This window comes from Anguilla rostrata, chromosome 15 (assembly GCF_018555375.3).
Source record: "Anguilla rostrata isolate EN2019 chromosome 15, ASM1855537v3, whole genome shotgun sequence".
NCBI lineage: Eukaryota > Metazoa > Chordata > Actinopteri > Anguilliformes > Anguillidae > Anguilla > Anguilla rostrata.
Genome location: NC_057947.1, coordinates 18,264,838 through 18,288,700, shown reverse-complemented (window position 1 = coordinate 18,288,700; position 23,863 = coordinate 18,264,838). Strand labels below are relative to the sequence as shown.

Genomic DNA, 23,863 nt, shown 5'->3' with positions numbered 1-23,863 from the left:
TGGGAGGGTACGGGGATGAATCACTTTCCCTATCCCTGCAATAATGCTAAAGGGAAAGGAATGGCTCCGGTTAGCCCGTGCTGCAGTACAGAAGGGCGCCCTGTGGCCCTGCTGATTAGTCATCCATGTGTGTGGCTCCGACAAAGGCTCAGGCGCTTTAGCGCTGAGCGGCAAGAGTGATGTCTCCACAGAGAGACCAGTGCATTCATGTCAGCCGGGCTCTCCTTCACAAGGAAGAAGAACAGTGCCGTCAGCGTCTGACCGCGGAGTTCACTCAACCCGAAGGCTTTGAGGAAGATGAATGAACTGAGAGGGAGGTAAAAATGGATGGCCATCCACTGCAGGTTGTGCGAGTGGGACCTCCTATCAGGTTCGTGCTGTAACTTCACTCTGGGTTTTTCACATTTCTGTTGGGATTTTGTCACTTGGTTCTTTCTTTGTCACTCTTTTCTAATAGGGACTTTTGTTTTTGTACCCGTATGTGCTTTTGACAAGTGGCTGTCTTGGTCACTTGGTATCTTCGTAGTGTGCAGGTGCATATCTGGTCTATCATCTTCAGTAACTTGTGCATCCAGAAATCTCCACACACACACAGACACACACACACACATACATGCACATTCTGGTCTTCATTAGGCTTAGACTGAACATCCTCTCTGCCTGACAGGCAAACGTTTTCCATTGGCGCCTGGCCCTCCCTGGATCCTAACCAAAAACACTCTGCCCCCTAAGGCAAGGTCAGGGGAGTTTTCACCAGCTCACCCCTCCGCCTGGTCTGATGAGGGTGGAAAAGAAACTCACTGTTCACATTCAATTTCATCCATCGCACAGACAATTTAACCCGGGTTCTAGAGATATAAAATTTAATCATTTTTAGAAAGGTTAGAATATGAACAGCATATGTTGTGAATGAGAGCATGTCTGTCTGTTTGTCTGTCTGTCTATCCATTCTAGTGGGGTTCCCAGAATGTAACATCTCAGTCCCCGTAAAATTAACAATCATCTGGCCATGGACCCTTATCTCAATAAAATGGCACTTTTTTATAACAAATGAAACGTGTTATAAAACATGAAATGTGAATGCATCTCTCTTGACAAAATTACACCATGGATCTATATAAGACATGTAGCATTTAAGTAAACATCACAATATCATTACAATGACCATAGTATTTCCATGCATTATTATCAATGTATAAACAAAACAACTTTTTCACTGAAAGTCGTAAAATGTAGAACTTATGCAATATAGAAATATAACCAAAATAAATGTTCATGCATTTTGCAGGATACGTCCATGGTGGCGGCACCGATCCCTAGTGTGGGGACATGTGTGATAGAGTAACTCAAACTGCAATGAGTACAGGTGAATGAATGAGAGGAGTCGTGTAAGATGTCTGATAAATGGTAGCGAATGCTAGTTTTGGAGCTAATCTCCAGATCCAGGGGCAGGTGGGGAGTCAGTGTAAATGAATGAGAGACAGAGACGGTCTTTGTTGGCCTTCTCTGTGAATGGAGTTAGTGTTTCACTATACTCCGTGCCCGGCTGAGACAAATGTCAGCTTGGCTGAAGTGTAAATATTTGCAAGCGATTTGCAGTTATCCAAGCAGACCCCAGACAACAGCGCTGTTTATTGAACTTGTTTTTATTTGAGGACGCGATCACACAAATCTCAACAATAGTGCATTGTGCTCATAGCGAATTATCCCATTATTGTTTACCGGAATAGAGCCATTCCTATCAAAGGCTTATCTTTAGGCCCGATGAGGCACACAGCCATTATTTCATTGTTGCCTTTATTCACTGTCTTCAGAACCCAAGATTTACAGCAATTTGCTTCAAAAGAAAGGGAAAAAAACTGTGAGAGCCTTTTGTGTTTGATGTTTTCACAGGGAGAGTAGTGGTATTTGGAGAGACAAACTGAAGTGTTGAAAAGGAGAGGATCTGGTTGGCTCAGGAAGAAAGGGTCCTTGGCCAAGGGTTGATAAACCAATAAACAGGGATTACACTGGCATGGACGAAAGGACCTAATCCCTTGTGGCATAATTGAATTGTAAGTAAAAATCCCCACAAAAAACTGTAGCCTGGTGGTGGTGGGATGGGCCGTGTGTGAAAAGGACAGCTCAAAATGATCAGCGCCCGACCGTAGAATCGACCGGGGCCAGGACAGCCTTGACCAATCGGAAATGACATGGGCTAATTATTTGGGTACCCAGAATACTTTTCACGCTGACAAAATAGGTGGTCCTACAAACAGCCATTCTCAATGAGGCTGATATAATTGAATGTGTGCCACTGAATGAAAGAGACCGGCATTAATTTGGTATCATCTTTTTAAAATTTTAACATTTTACTGGATATATAGTAACTGCCATAAAGAATCAAAGAGATAGTAAGTGTTGATTACACATCCTCCAGGATTGTGCCTTACGTGTCATGCCATAAATTGCATGTCACCTGTGAAAAAATATTTTTTCATTGATTGCATTTGGAAAAAGTACAGAATAATAACATTCTGTTACAGATTCATACAACTGCACAATATTGGAGAATGTTTATAAACCTTGACTATTTGATTGATTTACTATATAATATTTATATTGTGGCCTACTGAAATTTTGGCCTTCGGGAAGTGGCTAATCGCCTTTTAGTTCTGCTTCAGAAGGAAAAACTAAAATTGGAGATCAGAGGCAGCAGTGTAGACATTTCAAGAGGGCTGGTGGTTTACAACATGTGGATATTTGGGAATTGCACAAAATAAAAGCATGTAAAAAAAAAACAGCCAAAACCATGTTGGGGCAGGACTTCTGTGATAAGCACTGGGACTTCAGTAATGCGGGATGTGTCCAAAAGCAAAGCTGCTGTAGGTCTACTTAGTCCTGATCCAGTACCAACTGGACGCCCCAATGCTAACGCTAATGACTGGTGGCTGCACGTGGTCAGAGGAGAGTGTGTGCTTAAATTGATGGAAGAGACAGCAGTGACATGGCGGTCCTTTTGAGCTCCTGAGTCCTGACCATGTGCTGGCTGATAAACTGACAAAGCCAACAAATGAGGGAAATAATAATGCCTAGAAAATATTAATTACTACGGTAACACACAGACGTCACACTGATTATTCTGAATCAAAAAAAGCTAAATCAGGAATAGGTTTAAGGATTCTTTTATTAATTAACAGTATGTACAGTTTCTACCATGGAAAAATAATAGGTAACATAACAGACTATATTTACAATTCCATTTTTACAAAATGTCTTTACAAGGAGTTCTGTCAGTTTAAAAAAGGGCTACACTACAAAACAAACACACAAACACACAAATCACACTTTTTTACTGCAATACATCCATAAATAAATATAGACATTTACTGACTGTACCATCACAAACAGATCTACAGCCAATCAAGCACATATATAATTCCATCATTTGCAAACTAAGTTATTTTATTAATAAACAATACATATTTATTTCCCATAGAGTTCTCTGTTAATCTGTTAGTGGGATCTTGCTAACATATTCAAAAGAGGTAACAAAGATGTATTCATGCCTAGAATAGAACACTATGTTTTGTCATGCAAAACCATGAAAAGCATTCGGTTTGAAGCAAGCAACATTTACAGTTTAAATCAAATGGCTGTCTACATGCAATGTCACACCTTCTGAAATTTCCCCGCTAAAATTCATTAAATGCATTAGCCATCCACATTATGTATTTAAGCGCCTTTTCTTATTACTTGGTATAGTACAATAAATAGTACAATCCAACACTACTTTCTCCATACAGATGACAGTTATAATGATTGCATTTTACAATTCTTATGGCATTTTTCCATTATGTTCAAGAGTCTTTTTTGCAAGGTGTCTTTTTTTCTACTAAATGAAGAGAAAAACTTGTAGCGATGCAGCATTCCTTGCTTTTATCTGAGACACTTCAGTTTTTACAGAATATTTCTATTTTGTAAGGTTTAATGTCGTCGCCTTGGTAAGTGGTGTGTTTATTATCTGAAGACTGCCCTTCCCTTCATGGACCAGCTGGGGGCACTGTTTGGTTGTCATCCCGGAAGCTTTGCGTTAAAACATAAAAGTGTGATGAGGGAAAAATACAGTGTCACACAGGTCTCAGGCCTGCAGGCTGTTCCATTGAGCATGCCATTAGAGTAAATACAGTCTGCTGGATTTTTTTATCTTATTTATTTTCTGTTGCTTCCGGTTTGCCTTCCTATGCTATTTCTGAAGTGGTCCCACCCGTATGACCGGTTCTGGTCCGGCTGGGTCCGGGATGGCTTGGGGTCTCAGTGCTTCTCTGCTGACGGCTTCTGGTGGTGCTGGTGGTGCTGCCTGAGCCTAGGCCCTATATGACACACAAGAGACAACAGGTCAGGTCACCAGAAGCAGCCATTGAGGATAAGAACAGGTCACTGGTGTGCGCGCTCCCCCTGTAAGCACAGCGTTAAAGGCATCCTTACGGTGCTGAAGGCCTGGTGACAGGGCAGGGGTCTGGAAGGTCTTCATGGTGGCGGGCCCTTCCCCTCCTGTTGTTATCACCTGCACTTCCAGCCTGTAGAATGTCCCCGGACGCAGGTTGGGCACCACCAACAGATTGTGGTCCTGTGAGTGACCGGAAAATACTCTAAGAGTCTCATAATCGATCACATGTACAAGAGCAAACAGATAAGTGACAACTTAACCCATTTGTTCAATACTGATAAAGAATCAATTGTCACACGGCTCAGAATGGAAGAGCGTATGATGCTCCCGTCCATGAACTTTGCCCGGGAGAAACTCTGCGCTGTAAAATCCAGATGGTCTTGAACAGGAACATAGCAAATAATAAGCATCCACAGTTTTTTCCCCATACATTAAACCAAACCTTGAATAAACGGCATCTTCCACAGCAGAGGACACAAAGACTTCTTACAGGGGTACGGGCAAGGCCTCTTTTAATCAGAAAATGTTTGATTTCCTCCTGCATAATCTCAGGACAGAGCAGTTATTTTTAGATCAAATGGAAGGTGCTTGCTGGGCAGTGCAGAACAGGCCCTGGAAGTTGTTGGCAGGGGAGAAAACGTGAACTCGCTGGTTCCTCAGATCCGAGGCGTGGGATGAAAGGAAGGGTACAGATGCCTAGCGAAATGTCTCAGGGCTGGGCGAGTTGATGCCAGCGCACTGTGCCACCCTCACACCCCCTCTCGCCCCTCAACATGCAGAACAGCCAGGGCCACAGCCTTTTGGCCAGGTCAGCACAGCCAGCTGTCTTTACATCGCCTACACTCTCAATATCATAAATAACACTGGGCTTAAAGCAAAAACATCATTTCCCACGACTCAAACCAGCTGGTAAAGCAACGTATTAACGCTCTGATGTAATGCTCTTGCATTTTGTTGTTTTGGTCTGTTTAAAAAAATAATACAAATGTACAGTTTGTAGCTGCCCTTAAATACACTGTGGTATCACACCACTAAAATCACAAACGAAACCAACACAGTGCATAAAGTCAGTGGAGCACATAAGAGTGTATTAGCAGTGACAGTAATGAAGCAATGAGACAATCAGATTGTTTTACACACTGAAATCTCTGCTTCTACTGTTGTTGAACTTAAATGTTTCACTTATGAAGATCCTTAACAATCAGAACTCAACTTCAGCTGTAAAAGAACACAGGCAATACACTAGTATCCATTAGACTGTATTGACTGTGAAAGATGATTGATTGGCCTGGTTAATGCGAGAGGCAGTGTGGGGCGACGGTGGTGTATAAGGGTGTTGGTTATGAAGATACGTAATACACTTTTCCTACCGGGGGCAGTATCTGCGACTGGGAGATGATGCTATTGGGCAGGCTGTTCTGCCGGCTCTCGGTGGTGACCTCTGCCCAGGTGACCTGGTACCCCGTGACGCGCTGGTGGGGGTGCGGCTTCGACACCTTCCAGAAGAAGCTGCCAGTGACGTTTCCCTCGTGGGTGGAGAAGGTCGCCGTCAGGTTTTCCGGCTTGGCCAACACTTTCTGCAGCGTAGGACCTTAGACATACAGTTAGAAAAACAAATCCCCAGTTGAATGTGTCAGTTTTACATACATGTTGCCTTGCCAGAAAACTTTTACGGATGTTTATTCCATCACAGCACAAGACCATAACTCAGGACATCCAAAGCTATGTTCCAGACCCCCCTTAGGAGATACTGAGGGGTGCAGAGTTAGGTCATGAGATGCATGAGGAAAAATACATGTTATATCTTTTCCTCAGACATTCATATTAATGTATTTATCATTTTTCCCAGTGAGCCCATATGTTAAGCTGCATTTCCATGTGGGTCACAGAAAATGCATTCATTCATTAAATATATATTTGGTTTTGAGAGTTTAGGACCCCTTGGAGTATATGCTAGTAAATAGCAGACCTCCGTTAGCTTTCTGCTAAATGAGCAGGGTTTCCACAGTAACAGTGCCAAACTCCCACCCCAGCTCTCTCAACCTGGCCACCTAACACTACTGCTGTCAAACCAACTTAATAGTTCCCTCCTTCTCCACCTCAGCTGGTGTGTGACTGGCATGTAGCACCCAGGCATAAGCGCTACACATTGGCACTGGCTGAAATTAACTTCTTCTCCTTCACTATATAGAGCATGTAAATAGAAACCAGCCTCAGGGCCAAAAAGCGCTCTTTTATCCTGAAAAGCACTATATAAATGTGACCCCAGCGCCAGAGCCTGCCTCACCTCCTTCCCCGGGGCAGTGGATGTGCTTGTGGGTCTTGGCCCTCAGGGTGGAGCAAGCTGGGGTGAGGAAGGTGGTGCTCTCCGCCTTGGAACGGCCCTTGGACCGCATGGTGTGGACCGTCACCTTGTACTTGCAGGAGAACAGCAGGCCCGGCAAATTGATATAGTTTTCCTGTGAGACACACGCACAAAAAACACACATTCAGCACTGATGAGCTTGACTTCCCTCACAGGTCAGGTCCCGGAGGACACAAAGAGATAATTAGATACACCAAGCCTCAAATGACATTTCCTTTCTCTGTTCAGAGGGAAAAAAGCCTTGAACTTAAACCCAGAATATGAGGAGCTTTATCAGAAGCGGTTATATAGGAGAAGCTTTGCAACACAGCTTATGAATTGGAAATGAGTCACAAAATCTGATTACGAAAATGCCAAAATTAAATTCTGTAAACCCACACATGGATGCGCCTTCCCTTTCAGATGTAAACAAAATATCTGATCGGTTTCTGTGGGTGTTCATTTTCAGGATTTCTATCCTGTAAAAATACGTTATCAAAGACTCCCAGAATAATGGGAAGCAGAGTTTAAACAAAGAGAACTGAGAGAACGTTAATTCTAATACATATCAAAATGGGCGTACAACCAATAGTTTCTCTTTCATCTCCATAGTTATGTACTCTGACACAGAGAGTATGCATTCATGTGATTTAGCAACTAAAATGACTAGTTATTTCTGGTGTTAATCACTTCAACCTCAAACCCACTCCCTGCATTGCTTCTTTGAGGGAAACTGGCACCCGACCGCTTTAGATCCCTGAACCCCAGAGTTATTTGTAAGTCTGGAGGTTTGACAGCGGTGGGTAAATGGGCGGTGTTGTGGTACAGAGCGCCGAGCCCTTGATTAAAACCGTCCGCGGCACCTCATTCATGCAGAGAAGAGAAGAGGACAAGAACCGCTCCGGCATTCTCTCCAGCATTCTATAGAAAAAAGGGATGTGTATTCCCTAGCAACCAGAAACAGAGCGGCTAAAGAATGCATTGATTACTATACCACTGCCGTTCTGTATCAGGGTGAGACAGAGCAGCATCCTAAACAGGCCCCTGTGAGGGGGGTGAGGGGCGTGGGGGGTATGTGCGCATGAATCGCACAAACCTGGTTTCAGTGAGTGTGTTTCACAAGGTCTCATACCAGTCCTGCTCGCATGGAAGGAGTAATGATATACAGCAAAATGTTCAATATAAAATCAACTCTTTTTTTAGAGTGCTTCCAACACTAAAATAGTACATGTGGTCCCTACAGGACTTTTACTAGAGTTGATTTAATTCTGGGAATTTTGCTTTGTTTAAGCAAATGTTTATTTTGCTTAAACAAAGCAAAACTGGTTATGGAAAGAGTGTGCCAAATCTTCCCAGTGCCAAGTGGCAAATTCAGTGAGTGTGTAATGCGGGCTCTCATCCGGCTCCACTGTGGTTTGTCTGTTACCTGGGTGACAGATTTCTCTGGTTCCCTGGTCTCGTTGTGGCTGCAGAACTCAGGTGACCACTGGACATGGTAACGGCTTGCCACAGAGTCTGGTGTTCAGAAGGAAAACATTGTGTTAGTGGACTTATTGCATGAACACAGATAGCATCCCACAGCTCATCTACCTTGTTCAATAAAGGCAGAATTTTTAAAAAGTGTATCGACAAAACTCATTGGTGTTCAGCAGTTTTAATGATTATTTCCATCCCATTTATGAAAAACATGTCCTAATTTTCCAAGGTTGGCATAGATATCAATATTTAAGAGACGTGCATAGTGTTGGGTCAGAGACAGTCAGAATTCTAATATGCACAGACTCAGGTTCCCTCTGCAGCAGGGGCTCTGTGGGTCCTGTACTGCACACACAGGGACCCTTTTTAACAGTGCTAAAGTTTCCATTTTAGAGCAAGCTATAATTTACATCTTTGACACATTTATCTTAATGTTCATGTCGTTTTGTTTAAAGGGAAGGGCTTAAGTGTTTACTGCGTAAGGGAATCCTGCTCAGTGTGTGAACCAGTGGTAATATCTCACTCCATAATGGTATTCATTGCTGAAGAGCTCATCGGTAGTGGGGGTGGGGGGTTTCAATCCAGCACTGATTATGGCGGTCAGGAACGTCGCTGAGGTAATCAGGGGTGTTTACGCTCGCTGCGATCGCCCGCTATTCCACAGTTTATTATTCATTGGGGAGGTGTCCTCTGGATGTAAAATTACACTCTTCATATCAGTAATGGAGCTAGGCCGCATTGCATTAGCCCTGTGGCTAGGACCTGTTTTTTTTTTTTTTTCGCGGTGGGGAGATAAAAGGGCTCCTTTGAAGGCGGAGGCACGCGTTTGGTGCTCGGAGCGCTTTGGAAACAGAAGAGAGGAGCGGCGCAGAAAGGAGGGGGCAGGAGGAGGAATGCGAGAGAGCAGAAGCGCAGCAGAAGCGCAGCTGAGGGGCAGCACTGTGATCGGGTGGGAAAACCGCCCCGGAGCGCCGTGAGAACCCAGGGCCCGGACAAAGGGCCACCCACGGCCCCGCACGCCGCTTCGGCTGCTGCTGGCGTGAAAACCGCGGCGGTAATGCAGGGCAACCTGGCCGTGGCCCTTTGTGCTCACATTTCATCCTTTCGTATGACATGCGGCTACACAGAGACAAAGGCTCATTGATTGGGCTTGTTAAAATGGTCCGCTTCTTAAAGCCTCTTTGAACACAGGATCAGCGCCACCACTACCTACCGCTCCAGCCACACCCACAAACTGTCCGGAATGAGAGTTGACTAAGCATATGTGGTATTAAAGCCAAATTAGGCTTTTCTATAATCAGAAATGCATAGGGTTGCATAATACAAAACAACTGTTAATACAGGTAACAGTATATAGAGGTTGTATGGTTGAAAACAGAAAAGGTTTCGTTGCCTGCAAATGTCTTAATTATTAATAAACATATAATCTGCGATCTGGGTAGTATTCACAGACCAAAAGTGCCAAGTGAAATGCTGATCACCTTTGTTCCACCTGAGACCACAATATATAATAATTTAACTGATAGTTTATTAGTAGGACAGGAGGCTCAATCCAGTGGATGCATTTGAATACTTTAGAACTGCACTATGCCTTCCTTCCTCATGCCCTCATCTCCTTGTGAGCCGTAACTGGCTACCATGATAGGGACCGCAGCAATTATTCAGTAAACAAAGGAAGGAAACGTGATCTGTCCTAATTTGCCTCCTTCAGTGAAGCAGACAATGATGCATGCCTTGTGGATAAGATTTGGACTATATGTGATTACAAACCCCACAATGCTTTACTTAGAAGGAATAATTGAAAGAATGCCAGAAATGTTGGTGCAGCCTAATTAAGGAATGGGACAGATACATTTTGTAAATCTACATGCAGTAAATCATTAAATTAGGCAAATAATATTAAATAAAACTGTTAAAATGTATTTTGGAATACAACTTTTTAAATTTAAGCGTTAAGCTAGGTAAAAATATTCAGGGATCAGAAAACATAGGCTATGTGTTGTACGCGTTTAGACGTCTTTCATGAATGATGTTGCTGCAACATGATTCTTAAAAAAACTTTCCCTTTCCCATTTCCCCATCTCCTCTCCTCCTTACATTTCATATTTCCTTGTGAAGTGTTCAGAAGCAATCAATCAAGGAAAGGATTTTCTTTTTATTATTATTTGAACGCAGCTTGTGAGTTCAGGTTGGATATCCAGGGAGCCAGGTATGGATCCACCCCACACAAAATGATTTTTCCCAGTACCATAAGCCATTCTGTCATCTTTTCAGGAAAATGAACCCAATCTCCATTAACCACTCTTAACTCTTTTAACAGTGATTCCACAGAAAGCTGCTTCCTCACAAAAAAGAACAGCCTCTCTGAGGCCCCCAGAGCCCTGGAAGTATGCTCTGTGGAGTTTGGCAGAGGCGACGATACGTATTAGTAACGTAGCAAAGAATAAGACCTGACAGCTTAGCCCCGCAGCACTCCTACTCAAGGTTCTCTTCATTTGCACTCTGGCATTAATCGAACGCAAGGACACTACCGCTACCAGAGCTTTAACTCTTTCTCTCCAGTCCCCTCTGAAGCTACTGAAGAATGACAGCAATCCCATAAGACATCATTGACTGCATCAGTAGGAATGTGAGGCGACAGCATTTCATGGTGCGTGCTTGCGTGTGCGTGCGTGCGCGCATGCATGTGTGAGTGTGTGAGGAGATCTATTGAATCCAGCTGTCAATAACACACCAAACGAGCGAGCTCTGCATGTAGTGTTTGTTGTTCTTCTCTAGGCAGAACCTTTCTGCTCCTACACGTGTAGATTAATGCACATCTATCCCAGGCTGTTATTACCATCACGCACAAAGAGCCATTGTTTCACACAAGCGTTTACGCAACAAACATTTCTTTCGTCTTTTGGGTCTTTATGCCTGGGATCACAAAGTCATGGAGGCAGTACCTAGGAGAGCATGCATACAGATGCTGCTCAGTCTGCTGAGCCACTGTGCCTGAGGCCTGCACGTACAGAGCTACCCCACAGTGTCGTTACGCACCTCCTCTTTTCTTCCAGTAGATTCTGACTTGGAGCTGGCCGTCCTGATAAAAAGGGGTCCCCACCTCCAGAGGCCCCATCGGTCGTTTCACGGGGCTCAAGCTTGAGCTGGAAGTCAGAATCTCGTCCTTCTTCGGCTTTGAGGACGGTTCTACAGGATAAAATGAAGAAATGTAATCTTCAGTCATTTTCATAAGAAAGCGTGACTTTGAAACATCCACAATTCTTTGCATTTTCTTTCTGGACAGTCGAAATGCCCTCTCACAATGTTCACTGTGATCAGGACTGCATTACATATTCCCAAAAAACACTTTCAGAATCTGCACTTCACTTTACAATAGTCTTTTAAAATGTATTATATCTTGTATCTTTTAACTACTGTGAAGATTCCTCCTAGCTGCCCATAGTGTGATTCAATGGAAAGGGCACATTGAGTTGACCTTTATCCCACACTGGGGGAAATGATTCTTTCTGACATGGCATCCCTGGGGGTGACGTACTCGTGTCGTTGATGCGTATGGTGGTGAAGTGCAGGGTGGACTTGGCGCTCTTCAGGCGCACCTGGCCCCAGTACGTCACTGCCTGCAGCTCCACGGTGTAGCTGCTATTGGCCTGGAGCCCCTCCAGGTCCACAAAATTCTGGGCCTTAAATCAGAGAAAACCATAATCATTACACGCAGACCATTAGAAGCACAGACATTACACATAGACCTTTAGAAGCAAAACATTACACACACACCATTAGAAGCACAGACATTACACACAGACCTTTAGAAGCAAAACATTACACACACACCTTTAGAAGCACAAACATTACACACAGACATTTTGATGCATACACGCACAGGTCACACAGGAGCCAGACTGTCAGTTATAGCATATTTCTCAAAAATGCCTGTTTTGCCTGAGCTGCCCATTTTAGTTACCACTGCATGCTCTCATTATTGTGTGGGAGAGCATTCTGTGATCTAGCAAGAGGAACTTTGGTTACTGCGCATTTAAGGTTTCACGTGTTATTGACAGAGTTTGTTGTGAAAGTGTGCATGCGCACGTCACATGTACTACCTTTTTCAGACTGTGCGCCCGTGCCTGCTAGTCATTATAGCACAAGCACATTGGTAGGGGACTGTGGGTAAGAAAGTGTGAACATTCTGGAGAGCCTGTGTCTGTTCGTTGCTATTTCTGCAGATCTGCTAGTTTTCACAACAGACACCTCTGAGGAAGCATCTAGTATTACCAAGTACCAAGGTCCACCAAGGTCAAGGGCTTTGTATACCTGAATGAGAGAAGGAAATCTCCAGAACATATGTGTCCCAGATGCAGTGACAAAACCTGACCATGAAGAGCCCAGGATTGTTATTAGTTATAATCTTTATCCATATAGAGGGCCTTTCATGGCCAAAGTGGCACAAACTGCAATCCACTGTGAGAATTAAAAATAGAACTAAAATAAGTTTTTTTTTAAAAAAAGCTTCACTTTGAACATGATACAGAAGTTTCTGAGTGTTCTGGAATTGTGAGAAGAAAAAAGAAAACTCAAAAGAAAAAAGTTATCAAGAGTTTTCTCTCGGGAAATATATAATGAATTTCACTCAACTCCCCGCAAAACCCCTCCCAAAAAAGAGAACAAACATGCATTTTAAAGAGTTTGGTTTATCCCTAGTGAAGACCCATTAATATTTGCGCTGCAGTGTTGTTGGTGCCTCTGAGACTGATATAACAGGTTCTGTAAGGTTGTGTGGTGCTGCCTGCTGTTCATCTTCAAAGGCCGAAGGCAATTCAATCTTTTTATTCTTTGCGCTGTGGCTTGTTGGGTGACTCTGTGACAAGATGAGCGTGCTCCCAATGTTCCCGCCCCAGGCCACCGGCCTACTGTAGTTCAGGAGTTCAGGAAAGGGAGGGCGCAATCCCTTACCCCATTTGTGGTCTTTCTCCTCTTCTTCTTGGATGGCACCAGGGACCGGTCACCCACGGTCCAGCTCCAGAACACTTTGAAGTGGTGGATGGGGAGGTCCGGCTCCTCCGGCAGGGTCCAGCTCAATCGGGCCAGGACTCGACCTTCGGCGCCGACCGTCATGTTGGTGATCCTCAGTCTGGATGGAGCGGGGGGTGCAGAGGGATCTGCGGAGACAGTGTCCAAAAACCCGAATTAGAAAATGACCATAGAGCTTTATAAACCCAAGGGAATTCTTTAAAAGACAGCTTCCTTTTTTGTCTATACCTAAGCAAGATGGATCAAATGTTCTTCAGTTATCAGGGTGTATCATGTATGTATGAGGGAGGAGGCCTTTCACAACTCAAAAACACTTTTTGAATGGGGGAGTGAGGATGCAAGGGTGGAATAAGCTGGAGAGGAGCCTAAGCTAGAACCCACAACAACTCACTCTGGCTGTTTGTTTAAGGGACATGTGCATGCACATATCTGAACTTAAGCACGTGTGTGTGGGTGCATGGGTGCGTGTGCATGTGTGTGTGTGTGTACACGCACACGCACGTGTGTGTGTGTGCTCTGACAGCATTTATCTAGGACCTCTCAGCTGCCACTCCACCGTCACTTCCTGACCGATGATGTCAGTCAGCCAAAGGCCAGATGTCAGAGTAGAAATCACTCGGTAATGAGAAAATGATCGAAACCACAACTGCCCTCCCTCACCTGAGACGTGTCTGAGACTGCCAGGGGGTCCAATCTGACACATCGTTCAGGATGACTTGCAAACACTAATCCGCGCAAGATAAATAACCACCAAATTTTACCCAAAACAAATTACAGTGGGCGAGAAATTGCAGTCAGATGATACAGCGGATCTATGTAAGCAGGGAGTGGGAGGGTTCCTCAGCTCCAGCCGGCAGTCTTTGGCATGAGTGCCTTCCATGCGCAGTAAATCAGGCACATGCAGAAGTGTGTGCGTCTCTGGATGCGTCTGCTTTACAGCACATCCCCTACAGGAGGAGGAGTCACCCCCCTGGAGCCAGAACGAGAGTGAGGGTGAGTTTAGCTAGCTCCAGTGGCTTGCGATCCTGTTGTTTAGCTCAGAGAGCTAATCGCGCTAATGCAGATTGCAGTTGCAGTTGGCAACGTTTGTGGTCTGCAACCCCCAGCAGACCCCTGGTTACACAAAGAGCTAGAGGACTGCCACACTGAGATTTAATACCTGTTATAAACATATTGAGTTAATGAATTTTCTATGGGGCTCATACGGTGATGGATGATGGAGAAAGCAGAGGGATATCTGTCATTTTTCCACAGCTCTGTAATTTTTACATTCTTTTTACATGTGTCAAAAGTTCAGAGCAGTTGCATTTTTGGCAGACTACAGCATACATGATTGTTCCTTCGCTATTTTCTAGCCAATATTGACTTTCCTCTCCCACCATTAAACCTGCCTTTTGCTGAAAGGTGCCACGTTTCCACTACACATTCTAAACGAAACAAAGTAACAAATGCATATGTGATTTTCATAGACTTTATCTGTGTGTGGCCAGGTTCCTGTCAGTCTCCACTCTTAAGTGCAATGGGAAACGCATTACCAAGGGAGGCATCACTAGCTGTCTCCCCTGTCAAAGGGTGCAAATCAGTGGTGAAGGTCTACCTTACCTCATATCTCCTAGCGCCTGATCAAAGCTCACGTGTCTGAAACCTGTAGAACACCCACTAATTTGAACGTATTAGGTTTTATGTAGCTGTAAAGAGGGAAAAGCACTCCTTCACAAAGTTAAAATAAGCTCTGGCCACAACACCAGGAAAAAGAACTCTGTGCTCAGCCCCTTCTGGTGATTTGTGCTTTTAACATCAGGGTGAATCAGTGTCTCTGTTCAGCCCTTCAGGACAATCTGGAACCAACACAAGTGGGGCACCATTAAAAAACAAAACTATTTGTAGACACTGATTTGAGAGAAATTAGACTCAGAGAGAGGCTGTAGAGAGAAGGCTCCGCTTGTGATGGTAAATGTTCAAAACATTCCCTTCTCTGAGGGCATATAAAACCATGGAACTGCATTAAATTACAGCAATTTAACTGCCGTGCTACCTTTTAAAAGGAAACGATGCCTTTCAGGGAATTTATTACTATTATTAGTGGCAATATTTTATGGCTGAGTTGTATTGCAGTGGTAAAACATGAGGTTATTCTGTTTTTTTATTTATTTTTAAGGTATTCTCCCCAAATCCCATTATTCATTGGTGCAAGTGGTTTGCCATTGTAACAATGACACCGTGGGCACTGGGACGCAATCGCAGCTTAGGCAGAGCTTTGTCCCTCACGACATAACGGCAAACGAGAAACACCACAGCGGTGGATTCGGTAAAGCAAGCGACCAACCCGTTTTCGAGGGTGGGGGTGTGGGGGTGTTACTGGTTGCAAATGGAGAGGATTGAGTGTCAGTTGGGGAGGGGGGTGATGCAATGCTGTGGAAAGATCAAAGCAGTAGCGGTGATGATTGAGAGGGGGGGCCACACAAGCAGACGGACCTTTCGAGGAGCGGAAGTGCTTGCTGGGGGCCGTGAAGCCTCGGGTCCCGTGCACGTTTACGGCAGCGACCCGGAACTGGTACCACCTACTGGCGCGGATATCAGCGAGCTGGAGCCGCTCCTCTGTAGTCTGAGGAGGGAAAAAGGACAGATGGGGAGACAGGATTAGACCAGCGGGGTCAGGAGTCACACTTTGGGGTCAGAGGTTAGAGGTCACAAGCACATGCCACCACATCAATCATCCCGAAAAACCCCAATAAAAGAAAAAAGAAAGAAGCGTGTCCCTTTGTAATCGCTATGGCCCTTTGCCTGAGTTTGGGGGGGGGGGGGGGACTTCAATCACAGTAGACTATGGCTTACAGAAAAACAGATCAGCCATAATTAAACTTGCATGGTATGATGCATCAGTGACACATTTGAAGTGACTGCACAATAAATAATATTCCCGGTGCTCAGTACACCATCCAAAAAAATAATTGAAGCCATGGCCTGTCAACAGTAAATAGAGCAAAGTGCTGTTCTTTCAAAGGGGTACAATATATTATCTTTAGACACAATCCAGATGCATGACTACACACACACACACACACATATATACTTATATATACTGTGACCTCCATGCATTAATGTGCCAAATGGTGCTCTGGCAGCCAAGGTTTGGGTACCTGTGCCACGGTCTGCCAGTCGGTGGCATCATCCTCGCTGGGGTGGATGCCATAGTTCCACCTGCGCTGCACCACATACAGGACGGGCTCCACTGAGATGTTGAATTTGGAGGACCAGCGGATCTCCAGCAGGCCAGACGGAAGCTCAGAAAAGCTCAGGTCCTTCCGCGGCTTAAGAGGGGCTCCTGGGATCAGAGTCATTCATTTTTAGTATTTATTATGCATTTTACATCTCTGACATTAGACCATATTTGTATTTTACAGTACTGCACACAGCTCTGCGCACCACACTTTAAGAAGAGTCAAGAAGCTTTTACAGAACAGAGCAGGGAAATAAAAGTGGTTTCATGTATCAAAATGTGATGTTACAAAGAGAGACTTAAAACACTTGATCTCTTTTGTTACAACAAAAGAACGTTGGGCTTTTACATTTATGGTTATGGAGATGAAAATAGTAGACAACACAAGGACATTTGAGGTTAAGTTTTCTCAGAAGAACAAAGGGCCATTGGGCCAGATCAGTTCAATGTAAATTTCACACTGATAGAAGGAAGGGTTATTCGCAGAGCAACTTTTCAATGCGTGGAACAGCTTGCCAAGTCATGCAGTAGAAAAAAGAAACCCAAGATCATCACAATGCTGAATCCTCTCAATACTGAAGGCAAAATGATGTGCTTATATGGATCACATTCTAATATTCAAATGTAAATGCTAACAGCAGACTGAACGAATAGCCAGATACACAACACCAGGACATCCTCCTGGATGGAGACTCTGTGGGCTCCAAGGCTGTCTCGATGCAAGGACAAATAAACGTGTCTCAGCAGGAGACTCATTTTCCTCTCAGCTCAAATGATGTTAAAGAGCTGATAAGCATGTGTGATAAGTTTGATCATTGGCATGTTGAGATATTCCTCATCTGCTGTGATTCAAGGGTTCTGGCCATCTGACAGTCAGTAATAGCTCAGCCTGTTTAGTGGATACAGATTGTGTGCAACTGGCTTAGTTACAGTAATCTAGGTACAAAGAGAAGAGGAGTGAAAGGCATGCATGCTCATTAACTCATATTATCAATTCCATTCTCTCGGTCCACATATAGATACATGCTGTACATGCACACAGATGCACAGGCATGAATGCATACTTGCACACGTGCATGCACAGACTAAGGCACAGATGTTTATGCGTTGTATTTGCGTAAGCACACAGACTCAGACGTGCCAATGTGCAATACTTCTGCACACACATTGTATAATTACATTCGTACACACTTACAGTACATACAGATATATGAACACAAGTACATACATGCACATACAGACACACACACATATTTACAGGACTGCGCATACACTCACACAACTATTCAAATAAGTGCAAGCACAGAAACAAATGTCAGATTTTAAAGCTCATTCATCCATAGATTTTTAAATGTCTGGGTTTGTTGATGTCTGTGTGAGTTTCAATTAAAGATGCAAGGTGCACAGAGTTTGGCAGAATCCACGGCTATGACATACTACCTCTTTGCCTTCAATAATTCATCACTACTGATGTGAGATGAGCTGTTGATGGAGCAGCAGGCTGCGGATTTAATGAAACCGATACCGAGGGAGAGGAGCTTTATAAGCGCCGAGCCGCCCTCCATCAATCACCTCACCTGCGATGGAGGAGACGCTCTCCGTGAGGGGAGGGGCTGTGTTTCTCCGCAGTCTAAGGATAACCGTTTATCCTGTTTACCTACCATCGACCTTCACTGGAACACATTATCATATCAACATTGCACACAGCCCGCTGAATCCCCCGCTATTCTGAGATTGATGGAGGTCCTAAAAAATGTGAAGGATTCAAATCCCAATTACTCTTTGAAACCTTTTTCAATTTTTAAAGAATAAAAAGCATTTCCCATTTCAATATCTCTTTTTTAGTTTTAGTTCTTTTTACCTTATTTGGGAAGGCGGGTGGGCCATTCTTATTGTGATTCTACGATTCCAGGCAATGATTCAATAGGCAATTTTTTAAAACATTAAAAGTCTTTAAACCGCCTATCAATTATTTACAATTAAGGGAAAGTGAAATGTGCTTTAACAACATTCCTGTAGTAGTGGTAGCAGCAGTGGGCTGGCATTGATTGCAACAATAAATCAGTGCACGGGATACATTTAGCTGGTTCATACCTCCTTTGCGCAAAAAGCTGTTGAACTGAGGTGGAGACTAAACTGGTTTGAAAGATATGAGCGGCATTCTCACCGCCTTGAGCCCATCCCTCCTCTTCTCTCCCCCACAGATGAGGACTCTCAGCAGGCAGAGAAAAGGCTGTCTGCCTGCTAAAGGATGCATCTTACCTCCGGCACAGTAACACAGCAAGTACTCCACAGCCTTCCCCGCCCACCATGCCTGGCTCACTATCACCCGCAACCCACGCACACCGTGTTAGTATGCACGTCACCCTCTGAATAATGGGTTAAAATATTTCCCACATTTCATGAATTATATATTGCATACTGCCTTTATTAAGATCAAATGAACCACAGTGATTTACACACCCTTGATAATAATGAGATCATAGCTATTATCAAGTATTTAATATGTATGAAATGGCTACATGTTTTATAGATCCATGATATGATGATATTATGATTTAGATATTTGCTGTTATGTTAAATACCAGTTTTGGATGAGTGATAAAAGGGATTCTCTGCCACAGGTTGGTCATTATAGGGGGGGGGGGGGGGGTTGAGATGAGGAAACCCCCTTGCCGGGAATTTGTCCTCCAACAGTAATCACTCTCTTTTTCCACCCTCCCTAATGCCTGCCATCATTCAATGCATTCCTCCATCCAAGAACCACACTCGCAGCTTCCATCTTACAAAGGCCTCTGGCTTCTCCTCAAACCCAACTCCCCAGGTGAGGAAACAGCCTTTCCATGTTCACAACAGTGGATTTTTGCAAATGTGCTTCATGCTCCAACAATAACACTCACATATTCTCTCCTCCCGGCGATCTTGGTGGTTGTGCATCGCGATAAATGAGCAGGGAGGAATCGGGGGGAATTCTTCAAGAGTGCGTTTGGAACAAGACTCCTCTCTCCTCCGCAACAGCTACTTAAAGCAGGCTTTGGATCAAGGGCAGCTGGACAGCGTCGGTGCAAAAACCGAGGGTAACAAATGGCTGTGGGCATTCCTGAGTTCTGGATAATGCGCGGTACCAGAGCCGCGGCTGTGGCCGCGAACGCGTGAAGCGGTGCGCTCTGGTGGGCGAGAAGCGATCGCGCTCTTCCTGCTCGGCTCTCAGGGTACCCGTCTGAATTACAGCCCATGAAAGATTTATGCAGATGTCTCACTTCTATCAGCTCTGTGAGGGACAGATATTAATAATTCAGAACTGCCAACGCATGTCTGTGTGCATGCCATTACCGTACACAGTTTACTTATTGTGCCTCAGGGCCAATGGAAAATAAATCAGGATATTGGATGAAATAAATCAGTTAGGATTCCTCTGTAATTATATCAAACACAGAAATAAAGCAGAGCTGTTTATGCCCTACACAAACCTCTACTTGTGAACTCTAAAGTCCTCTGACATTTTATTAATCTGAGAGTAACAGAGTAGACCTCAGCTTTCTTCTGTTCTTCTCAATAAGCAAATATTCAGCAAATATTGTGTACACAGAAAGCTCTTGTATGCATTAGCAAACTGAAAATAAAATATAAACAAACTCGTATAGGGGACAGAAACAGCCCCAGACCATTCCGTCTCCGTTTTACCAAAAGATGGTGAGCACATCAGCTAAAGCCGCAACCGTACCAGCGGTTTCCCAGGGGGAGAGATGTTTGCTGGTGGGACAGCCACACCTTCGCACACATCTGAGAGTGATCTCACCCAATTTCTCTCAAATTTACCCCATTCCCTCGGAGTAATGACTTCCAGAACTGAATAACCAGAGACTGCCCTTAAACACGCATTGCGTGCACAACTAGACCTTTAACACAAATGACCAGGACCGGAAACCAATCAAAACTCTGACCTTCTTGCAAAATAACATGTTTCAAAATGCATGTACCTCTGGATGTTCAAGGAGGGAATTTGTTCCACTCATGTCTGCACTGATGAGTTTGCCACCAGCGGGTAGATTCAGGCTGAAATTTGAGTGCTCTGACTCTAGGCTCATCCACACCACAGGCGTAGCAGCTGCGCCACAGAGCCATGATACTACACCCGTCAGTGAAGCGTGCCCAAAGCAACGACTGCGGATCAGGATGTCTACACAAGGAGTGCTGTTCTGGGCTACAACTCCGCAGACTGCATCTGCTCCATATTGTTTGCTTGCTGTGCAGCACAGAATATGTATATACACATAAATTTACCCCTGGATGCTAGATACATATTTATCTGATGTAAAGTGCACTGTTATAACATTTCAGCTGCATTCTTTATTCCCTTCAGTACCAGTGGAGCAATATTTAGTAGGACAGATAAAATACGGAAAAACTGTATGCTTTTTATCCATTTCCATATTATACTGGCAGAAAATGAATACAGCTAAATTCCCCCAAAACCTCTGTGGTGTCTCAATCTGATTTTGTGGAGGGAATTAGAATTATAAAATTAAAATGATTCCAGTTATGTAGTTATAGATTTGGGTGGAGTAATAACCAGGCCCATCTCTGGCAGTCCATGACCACGGTTGTCTACCCCTGGTCTAACGGATAACCAAGCTAAACTATTTATTTTAGCGTTAATTTGATTCTACTTCCATCTTTGTTTGAGACATTGGTAGATACTAGTACTGATGCTTTTAAACAACATCTAACAGTTCTTTTCAGTTTGAAGCAATATTTTTAACATCTCAGTTGAAAAAAAATCATAAGTAAAGCTGGGTGCAGTGAAAATATTGGCTAAATTTACAGAGCAGTTATGTCCAAGTTGTTGAAAATCAAGGAAAACTAAAAAGCAGCAGAAATTACAGAATTACACAGCAGTAATGATTAACGATTTAAATAACACACGCAATGGTAGTAACCTTTGGTAGCAACTAACAAGTCTTTAAGTTTTGAGTAAAATGTATTGATATGCTGGTGCATGTAATCCCTTGATCAGTCCACCACAAAAAGAATGAGTATGCTTTTTTGCCTTTTTTAACAGAATCTTGTTCAAATCAGAGCAATTGCATTGCTAAAATAAAACAGGTTTACCATGTGTCCGTTTTTATTACTTTAGTTTAAGTTTGTTTTAGTACAACATGCGCATTCCAAGGTTTGATTCTTTGATGGAGCACCTGTTGTCACTGACAATATTACCATAACAGGAAAGGAGCACTTGGTATCAACCATGTTGACAGGGGCCGTCAAGACATGATTGCAACTGACAAGGAAGGGAATCTTGATCCCAGGGCATTCCAGAGACTGTATACATTGTCGCATGTCGCATGTTTCTCCCAGCACTTGCCAATATGGTTAAAATTCTTATTTCTACACAAATCACACTGTAGGCTACTTTGAGGTTGACAGTTGACAGCAGCTACAACATCACTTGAAGAGGAAAATCGATCGAAATGTCACTAAAATGGGAACACATCCTCTACACTATGACAGGCTGATGTATAAATGTAGCTGGGGCGTAAGGATACTTAAAAAGTGATTACCTGAGGCTATAATATTAAACTACTAAAATGCAAATCAAAACCAGCCTCCTATTTTGTCATCTTTGGAAAGTAGTATTCTGGGAGTAGGTTGCTGACAGCTAACGTTATATAACTACATTACATTAATTTAGCAGATGGTCGTGTCCGGAGTGACTAAGCATAAAGAAGAAATATACGCATTTTCTGATTGATATGAGCAATCCTGCCAGACCTGGCAAACATTCCCAGACTAGCTGTAAAGATGCAGCGAGTAAAGCAGCAGTGCAAGTTAACCAAGTTCACTGGTAACCAAGAACCAGTATAAATTCTAAATACTTATATAAAACACTAAACACTCGTAACATATTGAAAGCCAAGTTTAAACCTGCATTTACTACTGGCTGTGGTATTTTCAGGCATTTAACATGTGGCATGTAATGAGATGCCATAAATGATTAGATTAATCATATGCAAGAATGTAAAAAAAACAAATGACACGAAATTACACGAAAGCACAAAGTTCACACGGAAGCAAAGTACACAAGCACATACTTCATATTAAACAAACGGGTTGCTTCAACATGATCAACAGTTCTCTTTTCTGGCAATAAATCACTGAGTTGCTTAGCGAAGAAAAGCACTGTCATGGTCATGGATTCTGTCAAACCCAGTTTAATGTAGTCTTAAATAATTAACATACACACACAGAAACAAACAACACTCGTGCATGGCTGTGAGCAGGAACCTCAGTGTGCATGTGTGTAAGCAGGTAGTGAGTACGGTACCTTTGTACAGGTTCTTGGGCAGCTGGCACGTGTGGCCGCAGCCATTGGAGCAGCACTTCTTGACGGTGGAACACTCGGCGTCGTCCTCGCAGCTCTCCACACAGGCGGCCGCAAAGCCGCTGGCCTTCTCCGGGGCGGGGCAGTCCCCCTGCTTCACGCTCTCCACCGACCTCAGGAACTCGCAGCTCGTCAGGCACTCGTAGTGCTTCTTAGGGAACAGGGGCTGGGTGGGGGGGATGGGGGCACAGAAATATCAAGTTGAATTGAGACAGCGAGGTCACACTGACTGGCACAAACCCAGTTTGTAAATAGGTGGATGGGTCAGCACTGAATTGATTTATTCGCAGCACAGGAATTAATGAGGGCTGTTTTGTCACAGGTCTGCCTTAATCCAGGGTAATATCCATTTATACTATCACTCAGGTCGATCACGCCGCTATAGAGTATGATAATGGGGCTTTCCCCAGGCTCTTTACCACAGCCCTCCTCCCAGCACTCAGTGCTCGCACACACTATATCTGTAGGTCTGTCTGTGTTATACACATTATGCATTTGAAGACAGTGCTGTGTAAAAAGAGCCTCCACCCAAAGCTAATTACCTGTCTGGAACTAAAGCCGCACCTCTCCTTTCACCAACTTCCATATTCATTTGACATAATCTGTTGCTTGTTTTCAGTGGAGATCAAAGCCTTTGGTGTGGTAAGCAATATTTTGTCAGGCCAAAAAAAGGTCATTCGGCTGGCCCTGGACTGCTTTGACAGGCGACCTGGCCCGGGCCATCCCAGGGCAGGGGGTGAAGTAAAAACATCACTGCAGTGACCGCCTTTAACAGCGGGGTCTGCGAAAAACCCAGCCGGTGCAGAGCGGGAGCTGGCCACGTACCTCACACAAGTCCTGGCAGTGGTTCTCCTTCAGGTCCCAGGATTCCTTGCAGGGTTCCAGACACTGCGGGAGAAAGGGGGTGGAGGGTGAGAGGTGTCAGCTCTTCAAAGGCAAAGCCACATCAAAAGGGAGGGCGACAGAGCCAAACGCACACAC

At 44.0% G+C, this 23,863-nt stretch overlaps 1 protein-coding gene across 1 annotated transcript in view; it reads right to left on the bottom strand.

Annotated features, from left to right (window-relative positions):
* Positions 1–3,148: 3,148 nt before the first annotated feature.
* Positions 3,149–23,863, bottom strand: part of LOC135240870 (anosmin-1) — a 52,124-nt gene continuing 31,409 nt past the window's right edge. The window contains exons 3-14 of the mRNA XM_064310880.1: positions 23,708–23,770; positions 22,826–23,048; positions 16,421–16,605; positions 15,756–15,885; positions 13,203–13,408; positions 11,788–11,932; positions 11,289–11,438; positions 8,200–8,288; positions 6,717–6,888; positions 5,800–6,020; positions 4,468–4,609; positions 3,149–4,352 (exon numbers count right to left, since the gene is read on the bottom strand). Coding sequence (XP_064166950.1) covers positions 4,294–4,352; positions 4,468–4,609; positions 5,800–6,020; positions 6,717–6,888; positions 8,200–8,288; positions 11,289–11,438; positions 11,788–11,932; positions 13,203–13,408; positions 15,756–15,885; positions 16,421–16,605; positions 22,826–23,048; positions 23,708–23,770 — 1,785 coding nt within the window. The 3' untranslated portion in view covers positions 3,149–4,293. The remainder of the gene's footprint in view (positions 4,353–4,467; positions 4,610–5,799; positions 6,021–6,716; positions 6,889–8,199; positions 8,289–11,288; positions 11,439–11,787; positions 11,933–13,202; positions 13,409–15,755; positions 15,886–16,420; positions 16,606–22,825; positions 23,049–23,707; positions 23,771–23,863) is intronic.